General features: G+C 47.0%; 1 protein-coding gene across 1 annotated transcript in view; it reads left to right on the top strand.

Moving 5' to 3' along the window:
- Positions 1 to 12,795, top strand: part of LOC138264554 (UAP56-interacting factor-like) — a 263,113-nt gene that overhangs the window by 93,355 nt on the left and 156,963 nt on the right. The window contains exon 5 of the mRNA XM_069212551.1: positions 6,652 to 6,727. Coding sequence (XP_069068652.1) covers positions 6,652 to 6,727 — 76 coding nt within the window. The remainder of the gene's footprint in view (positions 1 to 6,651; positions 6,728 to 12,795) is intronic.

Genomic DNA, 12,795 nt, shown 5'->3' with positions numbered 1-12,795 from the left:
CGATGTCTACTGGTTAGTAATGTTTCCTCCCCCACCCATCTCTTATATGTCTGTATTGTTGCCTATTACTTTTTCTATGTTTTCTCACTGGCCCCTGGATGTAAGTGAGATGTTTTGTAATGTTTCCTATAAGTTTTTTAAATAAATAGACTGATTTAAACCTAAAAACTAACCTACTGAAGGCTGATAAGTACATCAAAATGTAAGTTAATGCTCCATCAGCCTGGGATTGGACAAAAAATATGAAGTAAGTCATGGGACTGAAGTGCGTCATGGGACATAGGATTCGGGTAAATAAGCCTCATACTTTTGATGCATTTGTCAGTCTTATGCCTGACAACTGCATCAGTAAGGGTGAGGCTAATGTAACACGGTCCTGTAACAGTAGTCTTCAAAATAAATGATTCTGATGGATACAACTACCTGTGGATTCCTCACTCATTGAATTTTCCCCATGCGCCAGCATCCAATGGAAATTTTCTCCTAGCTTCAGCACGTCGACGAGGACGTCACAATTGCCCGACTCCCACGCGACGCTGTCTGATTTCATACAGGCAATAAGAGGTCCTCGCCGGCGTGCTGACGTCAGTTTCCTTTTTTCTGTGCCTTCGAGCAACGGTTATTCTTCGAGGGAGCAACTGTTTCTGCTGCGTAGTTACAGTTACTGTATCTATCGAAATGTCACAACGAAAGTCGGGCTTTAAGCCTTGTAGAGAGTGCGGGGGCAAGATGTCGGTGATAGACCCACATGTGGATTGCTTGTGGTGTCTGAGCTCCGACCATGAAGTGGAAGAATGTGGATCCTGTCAACGCATGAATCCTAAAGCGTTGAAGGAACGAGAGGCTAAGCTGTTTTTGGGGAAGTCCAAAAAGAAGGAAAAGCGGCATCGGCGCAGATCTTCATCACCGAAATCTCATCGACGTCACGTGACTCCCGGCGCCGTCGTGATTCTCGACGCCGTTCGAGTAGAGAGCGTTCACGCTAGAGGTCGCCTTCGGTTCGGTGCCGTAAGACATGGGAGGTTAGTCCCACCATCACTCCTCAGCCGTAGACGCCTCCCACTTCTCCGACGTCTCCGCCGTCTGTCTTCAAGGTCGTACTTCAACAGGATCCTGAGTTTTCACCTGCGCAATCTGAGATGCCTGGGCCGGCGCCGTTATCACCTCGGGCGCAGGCTCTGCAATATCCATCGTTCCCGGCGCCAGGTGCTGATAGTTCCGCATTTCTTAATGCGATGTTTGCCATATTTGCACAGATGGCTCCGGGTGGTGGTCCAGCTGGTCCTTCGGGGCCATTGGCTTTTGATATGGGTGCTCCGGCTCCTTTACGGCCGACACCTTTCATGCCCTTCCTTCCAATGGGAGGTGCTGGCTCGGCGCAGGTTCCTTTGGCGTCTCCTACAAGACCTGTGACTCCGATGAGGACTGCTGTCCAGGCGCCAGAGGGTTCTTCACCATCTCGTCCTCTGCCTCAGTCGGCGCCGAAAAATCCCACTGCGCCGATGGATCCGGCGTCGGATGGATCAGAGGATCGGCGTCAGGTGAGGTCATTGACGTCAGTGGACGCCTTGTCGACGCCAAAGATCGAGGCCAGGCTTCATTCTAGGAGGCTAGCTCTTCGTCTCCTTGAGGAACAGGAGTATAACAGGCAGGCCTTGGAGGAGGGTGAGGTTGAGGAGCCTCTGGCAGATCTTCATGGTTTGGACACTGCTAGTGGCTTCGACACTTCCCCAGAGTGGGACTTGACATCTCCTGGGGAATATACAGAGGAGGCTGCTTCTTTCCACTCTGTTTTAAGAAAAGCAGCTGACGGCTGAGGCGAAACCCAACATCTTGACAGAAGTGCTACATCCGGCCTCGGCTATTGCAAAACCTCTTTTGCCTTTTAATGAGACTCTCCTTGATCCAATTATGGAGATTTGGAAAAAGCTAGTCACATCTACGGCTATTAACAGGAGAGTAGCACGTAGATATCATGTGGCTCCTGCGGATCCAGGTTTTTTGTCAAAGTACCCGACTCCAGAAAGCTTGGTTGTGCAAGCTTCATGTTTCTCACGTACTGCTCTAGGTTCCTTTCCGGGTGTTCCTTCGGACAGAGATTCTAAAAAGATGGACTGGTCTTCAAAAAAGACTTTCTCTTGTAGTATGGCCCTTAAGTCCACGAATGACACATGTATCTTGGGCAGATACATCTACGCCCTTATGGAGGAGGTCAAGACATCTCATTCTGGATTACCTCAGGAGGTGTTGGGCCTTTTGTCGAATGTTCAGGCTGCGGCGACCCAAGTAATCCAGTCAGGGCTGGACACTACTGATTCTGTGGCCAGGGCTATGGTCACCACTGTCGCTGCAAGAAGACAGGCCTGGCTTAGTTCTTCAGGTTTCTCTCCAGATGTTCAGTCGGCCCTGCTTGATCTACCCTTTGATGGGGATAAACTTTTTGGGTCAAAGGGCGGACTCTGCCCTTGAAAGGTTTAAAGAAAGTAGAGCCACAGCAAAATCTTTGGGCTTGCAGGCCTCCTCCTCTGTTTCTTCACGATCGTTCAGAAGGTTTAGGGGGTTTGGTCGTGGCTCCTCCTTTCAGAGTAACGTTTCAACAGCAAGCCACCACTGCCCTCCCCTACAGATCGTATAGGGGGAGAGGTAAGGTTCGAAACAGAGGGGCCACCCAGCAACACTATGCCTCTTCCTCTGGAGGGGTGCAGCAGGGAAAGCCGCCTTAGTCATCCACCAATTCCCTTGCATACTACTCCTGTAGGGGGGAGGTTAATGTACTTTCTCCACATGTGGGAGGCAATAACATCAGACTCCTGGGTCACCAGTTTTGTGGGGAAAGGCTATGCCCTTCCCTTTCGGGAGTTTCCACCCCCCCATCCAGCCCCATCAATCCTTCTGTTCGGAAGAACATCTCCTGTTGTTAGAACAGGAGGTTCTAGTCCTCCTTTCAAAAGGTGCAGTAGAGTTGGTTCCAGAGCAGGAGAGGGGTCAGGGTTGTTATTCAAGATATTTCCTGATCCCCAAGAAGGATGGTCGGTTGAGACCAATCCTGGACCTGAGGATTTTGAATTGGTTCCTCAAACAGGAAAAGTTCAAGATGCTGACCCTAGCACAGGTGCTTTTGCCATTGAACGAAGGAGATTGGATGGTGTCTGTCGACTTGCAGGATGCTTACTTTCATATCCCGATACTCAAGTCGCACAGGAAGTATCTCCGGTTTGAGGTGGGATCGCAACACTATCAGTTTGCGGTCCTTGCGTTTGGTCTTACTTCAGCACCTCGAGTCTTCACGAAGGTGATGGCGGTGGTTGCGGCAGAGCTCAGGAGGAAGGGGATAGCGATATTCCCTTACCTAGACGATTGGTTGATCAAGGCCCAGTCTCCGGAGCTCGTGCTGCGTCACCTGCAGTCGACAACCCAGTTGTTGTTCGATCTGGGCTTTTTGGTGAACGTGCCCAAATCTCACCTGGAGCCCTCTCAACGTCTCCTGTTTATAGGGGCAGTACTGGACACAACATTGAATCGTGCCTTTCCTCTGCCCCAGCGGATTCAGGACATTCAGGCGTTGGTTCCAGTGTTTCAAAGTGGAGCGGTCATTCCAGTCCTCAAGGTCCTTCGTCTGCTCGGTCTGTTCGCTTCTTGCATTCTGTTGGTCACTTATGCACGCTGGCACATGAGGGCTCTTCAGTGGTGCCTCCGAAGGCAGTGGTTTCAACACAAAGGGGATCTCGAGGAATCGGTAAAGATTTCCAGAGACGCTGCAGCGAATCTTCGATGGTGGGCTGCGGACAGCAACCTTTCCCAAGGAAGGCCGTTCTCGCTGCCTCCTCCAGTGGCCACAGTGATAACGGATGCTTCCACTCTAGGGTGGGGAGCTCAGCTGGGGGACCTGGAGGTCAAAGCTCATTGGTCTCCAGTGGAACAGATGTTTCACATAAATCTGTTGGAATTGCGGGCGATACGTCTGGCTCTCAAGGCCTTCTTCCCTTCCCTTCGCGGTCAGTCAGTCCAGGTCCTGATGGACAACACTACCGCAATGTGTTACATCAACAAGCAGGGAGGAGTAGGGTCGTACCTTCTCTGCATAGAAGCTCTTTGGCTATGGTCCTGGGCAAGGGACCATCGGATTTGCTTGGTAGCAAACCATCTGCCCGGAGTCTTGAACGTGCGTGCAGACAGTCTGTCGGCACATCTCGAACGATCACGAGTGGCGACTTCATCCAGATCTAACCCTGTACATCTTCCAGATGTGGAGATTCCCTCGGGTAGATCTGTTTGCCACTCGGGAGAACGCGCTCTGTCCGTTGTTCTGCAGCCTCCAGTATCCGGTGCAAGGAACGTTGGGGGACGCGTTTCAGATGTCCTGGTACGGCCAGTTGCTTTACGCGTTTCCCCCCATACCCTTGATTCCTCGGGTTCTGAGGAAGATTCGCCAAGACCGGGCCCAAGTCATCTTAATAGCTCCGGATTGGCCAAGAAGGGTGTGGTATTCAGATCTTCTCCAACTCCCACTGTGCCCCCCGCTCCGTCTCCCTCACAGGGCAGACCTCCTCTCACAATCGCAGGGGCAGGTTTTACACCCCCACCTCCAGAGCCTGCACCTTCATGCCTGGAGATTGAATGGAGCAACTTGAGTTCCTTTTTGTCTCCCACCCGAGGTGGTGGATGTTATTTTATCGGCCAGGCGACACTCCACCAAATCTATCTACGCTAGCAGGTGGGCCAAATTTGTGAATTGGTGTGGAGAGAAGCAAATTGATCCTTTACGTGCCCACTTATTGGACATTTTGTCTTTTGCGTTATCCTTGGCACAGAGGGCTTGTGCAGTTGCGACAGCTAAGGGCTACTTGTCGGCTCTGTCAGCCTTTCTGTGTCTGCCCGACCAACCCTCTTTATTTAAATACCCAATAGTTTTGAGGTTCATAAAGGCACTGACTAATAGATATCCTCCCACTCCTTTCATTATGCCTCAGTGGGATTTGAACCTAGTTTTAACATTTCTCATGGGCTCACCGTTTGAGCCGATGCATTCTTGCCCCTTAAGGCTGTTGTTTCTAAATTCCTTGTTGCCATTACTTCAGCTAGAAGGGTGGGTGAGCTACAGGCTCTTTCTGTTAAGCCCCCGTACACATCCTTTTATGGGGATTAGGTGGTGTTGAGGACCAAGGCTGCTTTCTTGCCGAAGGTTGTTTCACCCTTCCATATGGGTCAGTCTATTTCACTCTCCTCTTTTTATCCTCCACCTCATCCTTCGAAAGAGGAAGAAAGATTAAATTGTCTGGACCCGAGAAGAGCACTGAGTTTCTTCGTCGACAGGACGAGGGAGTTCAGATTGGAAGATCAGCTCTTCATCGGGTACGTGGGAAAGAGGAAAGGAAAGGCAGTCCACAAGAGAACACTCTCCAGGTGGGTCATTCTTTGCATTAAGCTGTGTTACTCTCTGGCAAAGAAGGAACCCCCTGTTGGAATAAGAGCTCATTCCACCAGATCTAAGTCGGCCTCTTCGGCCCTGGCTAGAGGTGTTCCTGTGGTTGACATCTGCAAGGCCGCAACTTGGGCATCCCTCCACACTTTTGCGAAGCATTATTGCTTGGATTCGGAGGTGAGGAGGGATGGCCATTTTGCACGGTCGGTGCTGCAGGATTTCTTGGTCTGACCATTCAGGCACCCTCCACCGAGTGCAGTACTGCTTTGGGACTCTATTCAATGAGTGAGGAATCCACAGGTAGTTGTATCCATCAGAAGAACAAGTTACTTACCTTCGGTAACGCCTTTTCTGGTGAATACACTAGCTACCTGTGGATTCCTCACGGTCCCACCCACCTCCCCGTTGCCTGTCTGGTCTTACCAAGATTTCCTTGGGTGAGCACCTGTATATTGTTGATATGTTTATACTGATGCAGATGTTATACATGCGTGTGTGTGTGTGTGTATATATATATATATATATATATATTTATATTTATTTTTGTATATTGTTTTATATGTATATATTTATGTATATACATGTTTATATGAATGTTTTTCTATTTGATTTAATTGAATATTATGGTATAAGATTTTATTTGATGTGTTCATATCAGATATGTGTTGTTGATATTTACCTGTTCGCCTCAAAGGCACGTAAAAAATGTTGATAACTGACGTCAGCACGCCGGCGAGGACCTCTTATTGCCTGTATGACGTCAGACGGCGTCGTGTGGGAGTCGGGCAATTGTGACGTCCTCGTCGACGTGCTGAAGCTAGGAGAAAATTTCCGTCGGATGCTGGCGCATGGGGAAAATTCAATGAGTGAGGAATCCACAGGTAGCTAGTGTATCCACCAGAAAAGGCGTTACCGAAGGTAAGTAACTTGTTCTTTTGAACTGACCGGTCTCTGGTCTCTGAGATGCATTCTTACAGTTTCATTTTTTATATAAATGTTGATTTTTTCCTTGGAGGGGTGAACTTTTAAATTTCTCTAACCGAACAGGCACATGTTTAATAAATGTGCCGCAATCTGTAATTGACAAGCAACCTTTTACTCATCCGATTTGAATTCATACTAGTTTTTTGCACTTTCAGATCTTGTTTTTGATTTGTGTTATATTCACAACAAATCTGTTAAAAGTTTGCATCTTTTTGAACTGTTGCTGTAATGCTTTTTTAAATTAGAACTGAAACCAGAGGACCTTCTCTTCAGCCGTTTCACAAGATTCAGAGACAATCTACATTCAACTTGGGCAGAATGGTCAGTTATTTTTCATTCTTGTGGCAGTTATTGCGGCAGTAGTTTATGCTCAATTCCAAGATGTCATATGTTTATGGAGAACACTCTCTTCGAAAAGATTTGTAATTATAATTTTAGATCTACAACATATTTGCTTGATTCACTTAATAGCATGACCCTTGGATAGCATAATGCATTACTCTCCTTAATGCCACGTAGAGGGCATCAGGCATTTACATTGGACAAGACAAAGTAGAGAGCTTATTTTGATCTCTTTGCAATCCTGTGTGTTCATTACCCGTTTTTTTTTTGTCCGATGCTTCTTGGAGGGCCTGAACCTCGCCGCCCTAGCTTGTTTGCCTTGGTTACAAAATAATTCAGTTTAGTTCCCGAATAATTCAGAAAGCTATATATGTGTACAGTTGTATTTTGCGCCTGGTTTAGATATGAATTGCCTTTGAATTACAAGGCCTCTTGCAAAAAGCATTTTCGGTGCATGTGTCTTACTCTAGACTCGGTGTGAATTAGTCCTGAATTTTCCAGAATTAGACCTGTTTTTAAGACCTTATTCAAAGTTCTTTTTTCTGTAACTAAACGTGCTTAAGTCTTGAAAATTCACGAGAAGCTGTCATTCAGGGAAGTAAAATACTTTGGTATGAAGGTAACAATTGCTAACTGATGCTCTAAAGTAGAGACAAACTACCTGTGGCACAAAGCGTCCTTTCCCCAAATTTGATGGGGCTGCTCTGTGGAAACAAATTACACAATGTCTCTGTTCCATATTAGGGAGCAGGGTTCGATGCTATCGAACTGAGTTGTCATACACAGCATAATACTGTGGACAGAAAGCTTGCTAATTAATGGGAATTCTAGGAGCAGCTGGACATTCTACCACCTCAGTATTTTTCTTAGGGCAGGCGCCATCCAGACTTAGACTTATTTCCCCTAAGAGACAGTGAAAAATACTGGTCCTTCAGCAGCACCCAGTGACAACCAGACTTAACAAGAGTTTACAGCAACATGTTTGCCTGTTCCTTCCCTCCATCTCCCTTAATGCCTAAAGGGATCAGCAATATTGAGAGTGAACTATGCACATTAATCCTGGTAGCCCAAATGTGGCTGAAGTAGCATTGGAGCACCTTGTCTGAAGTTCCCAGGTGTTCTATAACAATATTCATCAGGTCTTGCTCTCAATTCTTACATGATAGCTACAACGCGTACTAGTCTGGCAGCCAGGCAACATACATTGCTAACTAAGTGTCTCTGCATCTGGTATACATGCCAGGGTGTTCACTTGCTGTCCGCCCAACCAAACCATTTGCTCCCATTCTTTGTATGTGGTGAATTCTACACTTTCACTCAGTTTAATAATCTCTGTAATTGCAGCTCAGCCACTGTAACTTTACACTTCTGCCTCAGTCTTTAGCTGGAAGCATGTATTTGAGGTCAAATATAGGACAGGTACATATGAATATTTGAAGTAGGACTCTGTGCACTAATAACAGTATCAAAATTCACCAGTATAATGATGACCCACAGATTCACTTCAAAGTCTTCTCCGTTCCTGACATCCAGTGCCTCAAACACTGCCTACATCTCATCCAGACATAAATATTTAGTAATGGCCTGAAGAACATTGTCCCAAAAACTGCAATTCTACTGTTTACTAAGAATAAGCAGCAACAATGAGTCCAAACATGGCTCTACAACGATAACATGGAAGGATGGGGTTAAGCGTGTCAAGAAAGAGAGCACTTTCCTACACTGTGTCTTAATATGTTTATAGTTGAAAGACGCCCTCACCTGGACTAAAGAAGTCAGTTGGATACCCAGTTAAGGGATAGAGGCCATCACCCATTGAATTAGGTGGTTTGGAGCAAGGGCCTTTTGGGTGTTGGCATGAGAGACAGATTAAGGGTTTAGGATTTATGCACATTTACCCGAAACAGCACTGCCTGTCTGTGTTCAGACAGGAAGGCTGGGAGGAAGGTCCAGGGCCACCACAACATCGCCAGCATATAGACAGATGATATGCCCCTCTTCTCCAAAATGGATCCCCATTATGACAGGATTGTTGGTTCCCCTTTAAGATTGCTTAATATTATTGAAGATACAGTGGCAAAATTGCCCATTAATTGCATACCCAAATCCAGTTTGTTTTAACACTTCTGGAAGATTGGCAAGTGTTGGTGTACCTGTGCGGTAATATAGAGAATGGCAAATACTGTGCCTCAAGTATTGTAGTTATTTACTGTGGAAACCATCCCAAGTGGCAAGCACATAATGAGAATTCTGTGTTTATCCTGAGGTCCCATGTAGGGAAAAACTGCTTCCAGCGCATTTATTTTTTGAGCTAATCAAAACGGAATTTCTTCCCATTTGGCAGGTACCTTACCCATGATCAAATGTGCAGTCGAGGGTTTATGCCTGGTGTGACTGCATGTGGTTGCACCAGGGTAGCTCGTACTGGGTTAGTATTTAATGTTTGCTTTACAAACGGTACTAAGAATCCGTATAGTGCTAAAAGTTCAGCGTACAAGCAGCAAACCTCAGCTACCGCCAAGTTGTCTGCATCAGGATGCGCTGTGTATGTGGCCAATAAAGGCCAGGTATGACCACCATTGCTCAGAGGACCTAACCTAACGTGTAGTATTGTGTATGATAGGGGTCCATCAAGCCAGTTATTATGGCTTTGAAAAGATAGAGGTATTGCTAATTCTCCAGTATTGTATCTTTCATAGATTCACATGCTTGAATCATCCCTGTCGTCGAGGTGGGAGCCTCACGGTAAACTTAAATACATAAAGCAGTAAGTCAGTAAAAGTAAAACCAGTAGGCCCTAGAAGGCCTCATAGGGTATTTTACAGTCTGTCCACCTTGTTTTGTAAAAAAGACCCAAACTTCAGTATCAACCAATCAGGATTCAGCCCCTCCCAAACACTCCCAACAGAGGCTGAATTCCCTAAGATTTTCTACCGCACGTCGTGTGAATGGAGTCTCCCTGAGCTCTGCTCAGTTTTTTCCTATTTTCTGACTGAAGATTGTTTTTTCTCTCAGGAAACTAGCTACAGCTTTACTATGTCTGAAAAGGCAAAGAAGGGTCTGTTCAGAGACTGTGACAACTGTGGGAAGAAGAGACTGCATGTTGATGACCCCCACAAGAAGTGTATCTACTGCCTTCATCCAGACCACAAGGTGAGAGACTGCAAAATCTGTTGCACCTTTAGTCAAAAAACCCTCAAAGACCGTGAGGGTAGACTTCTTTTATGGCTGCAAAAACAGAAAGCCTTAGAACATCCTTCCTCAGACGACAGCGAAGCGTCATCACATACTTCTCGCCCTCAGAAAAGAGCAGGTGAGAGAAGTAGAGGGTCGGATGAACCACCAAGGAAGGTGCCCAAAAAGACAAAACAAGTCTCTACTGAAGCGAAAAAGGATGTTTTTCACTCAGAGACATTTAAACATGGGCCAAAAAAGGTTCATTCAGAACCTACTACGCCTTTGCACCGAAAAAGCACCTCAAAAAAGCCATCCCTGTCTCTGTCACCACAAAAAGAGCCAGAAAAACTTTTTTCGGTGAAAAAACAACAGTCGACGACCACCTCGTCGACGACTGTGTCGACGGTAACAGCGACTACGGTATCGTCGATGTTCACAACACCAGCCTCACCGATGATTGACGTCGTCGCCATTGTCATCAACGACGATAATTACAGCAAAAAAAATTTAAGAAGGCTTCGTCGGCAACCACATCGTCGACAGCGGAGGCCTCCTGGGTTCACCAATCAACCAGGGCACTCCCATCTACGAAGCACCTCTCAATGAGGTTTAAAAAGGCACTGCCGACGACGGCACCTACACAAGATACGTCGGCGAAACGACCGTCGTCTATAAAGTACCCGTCGACGAAGGGACCATCGACGAAGGATTCGTTGACAAAGGACCAGTTAGCAAAGACGCCGTCAATGACGGAACCGTCGACGGGAGAGCCGTCGACGAGAGAGCCATCGACGAGGGAAGCGTCGACGAGGGAACCGTCGACGATTATATCGTCCACAGCACTAACAGTTTACAAACCATCCACCTACCTGAATACTTCGCCACACCATTCCTCATACCATCAGGACGACTCCACCAGATTCTTGCCCCTTTCACTTATTAATATAGGGGACAAGGCGTCTGATATTCTGCCGATGCATACCTCACCAAGTAAAGTGTTGCCATACCCACCACAACATCTTTTAGACGATGAGGACGATGATGCGTACTCTCAAAACGACTGAATGTTTTGGGCAGCTAGTAGCCCGTCCCAACTCAATGTCAAATGCCAAGAGTTTGATGAAGAAGAGGATCAACATTACCAGCCTAGTTATGCCTCAACATCTTATCCACAGACAGAACAACCATCGCCCCTTGCTATGCCTAGCACATTAGTGGCAGGTCTCCAATATATGTTGAAGGACTACTATAAAAGGTTCCCACCATCAACTCAGTCCACGCCACCTAGACCTGAGAGATACCAGACACCCCGGCAGGCTCAGAACACTAATCTTTCCGAAACGCCACAGGCTACTATACCTGTAACTAGCCAAACTCCGGAAGCTTGCCCCTCGTCAGACGACGAAAGGGAAGAGGGTGAGCTAAGAGATTCGGCGGCTAGTGAATGGGATGATTATCTCGTTCCCACACCATCTCCACTGCCAGCAGGTCCAGTAGATTCTCCTCCAGAGGACATAGGAGGTTCCATAATTTAATAGAGAGAGCGGCGAAACGTTTTGGCCTTGCAATTGTTTCCCATGAAACCGAATGTTTTTTGTACGACTTTAAAGAGCCATCAAAGAGATCTGTAAGAGCCATACCCATTGTAGATTTCTTATGGCAGGAGGGTTTGAAGGCAATGAAAAACCCAGCAACAGTGCCTTCACAAATGCCAAGACTAGAGAAATAATACAAGGCCCCAGATGATTCTCCGGCCTGTCTAGTCTCACAGCCGAAACCTGACTGTTATATCACAGGCGGCTCAGCGACGTTCCAAAAACCCCTCCACGCCTATTGCGTCTCCCCCAGACAAAGAAGGAAGGAGATTAGACAATATCGGCAAGAAATTCTCCTCTGTTGCTGCAGTCACGGTTAAGGCGGCTAATTCCCTCGCCATCCTGGGAAGGTACGATCGCCAGATGTGGACAGACATGTCTGCCTTTTTAGATTTACTGCCAGAAGACGTCAAGGTGGAAGCAAAAAAGGTCTTGCAGGAGGGAGAAAGGGTCTCCGCAGAGATAATAGACAGCGCAATAGATATTTCTCTCACTGGCTTTAGACAATTAGCTGGCGCAGCAGTCCTGCGCAGACAAGGATGGCTTAAAGCTACTTCATTCAGACCAGAAGTCCAGACTCGTGTTCTCGACATGCCTTTTGATGGAGAGAGTTTGTTTGGCAAACATGTGGACGACATGTTGCAGGCTATCAAGACGGATACCGATACGGCAAAATCCCTAGGTACCCTACAATATAAGAAACAACCTTTTCGTGGAGCAAGGGGTAGAGGTAATTACTCCTTTCGAGGTGGATACCAACAATACAGGTCACAATATCCGTCTTCCTCCACAGGATCACGACATCAGTACCATCAGCAACAGCAGCATTATCGATTACCACCAGCAGCAGCTTACAAACATCCAGCTAGAGGAAGAGGAGCTGCCCGAGGAAGAGATACAGGCAGGAAGCAATGACCCGCGGATCATCCCAATGCTTCCCCACCAACCAACATCGAGGGTCGGAGGTCGCATCACTTCCTATTTCCCCCAGTGGAAGGCCATAACTTCGGACAGATGGGTACTCGATGTAGTGGCCAGAGGTCATACTCTGGAATTCACACAAACACCACCAATTGTTCCTCCATCGGGCCCACAGCTTCCGAGGTTGAACCAACTCCTCAGGGAAGTAAGAATAATGCTGAGAAAGGGAGCAATAGAACCAGTCCCTTTATCTCAAAAGAACAGAGGATTCTACTCCTGTTTTTTCCTTCTAAAGAAACCCTCAGGAGACTGGCGCCCCATCCTGGACTTGAGAGCACTAAACAAGTTTTTAAA

The sequence above is a fragment of the Pleurodeles waltl genome, chromosome 2_1 (genome assembly GCF_031143425.1).
Source record: "Pleurodeles waltl isolate 20211129_DDA chromosome 2_1, aPleWal1.hap1.20221129, whole genome shotgun sequence".
Lineage (NCBI taxonomy): Eukaryota > Metazoa > Chordata > Amphibia > Caudata > Salamandridae > Pleurodeles > Pleurodeles waltl.
Note: the sequence above shows the minus strand (reverse complement) of the source record. Positions and strands in the feature narration are given on the sequence as shown.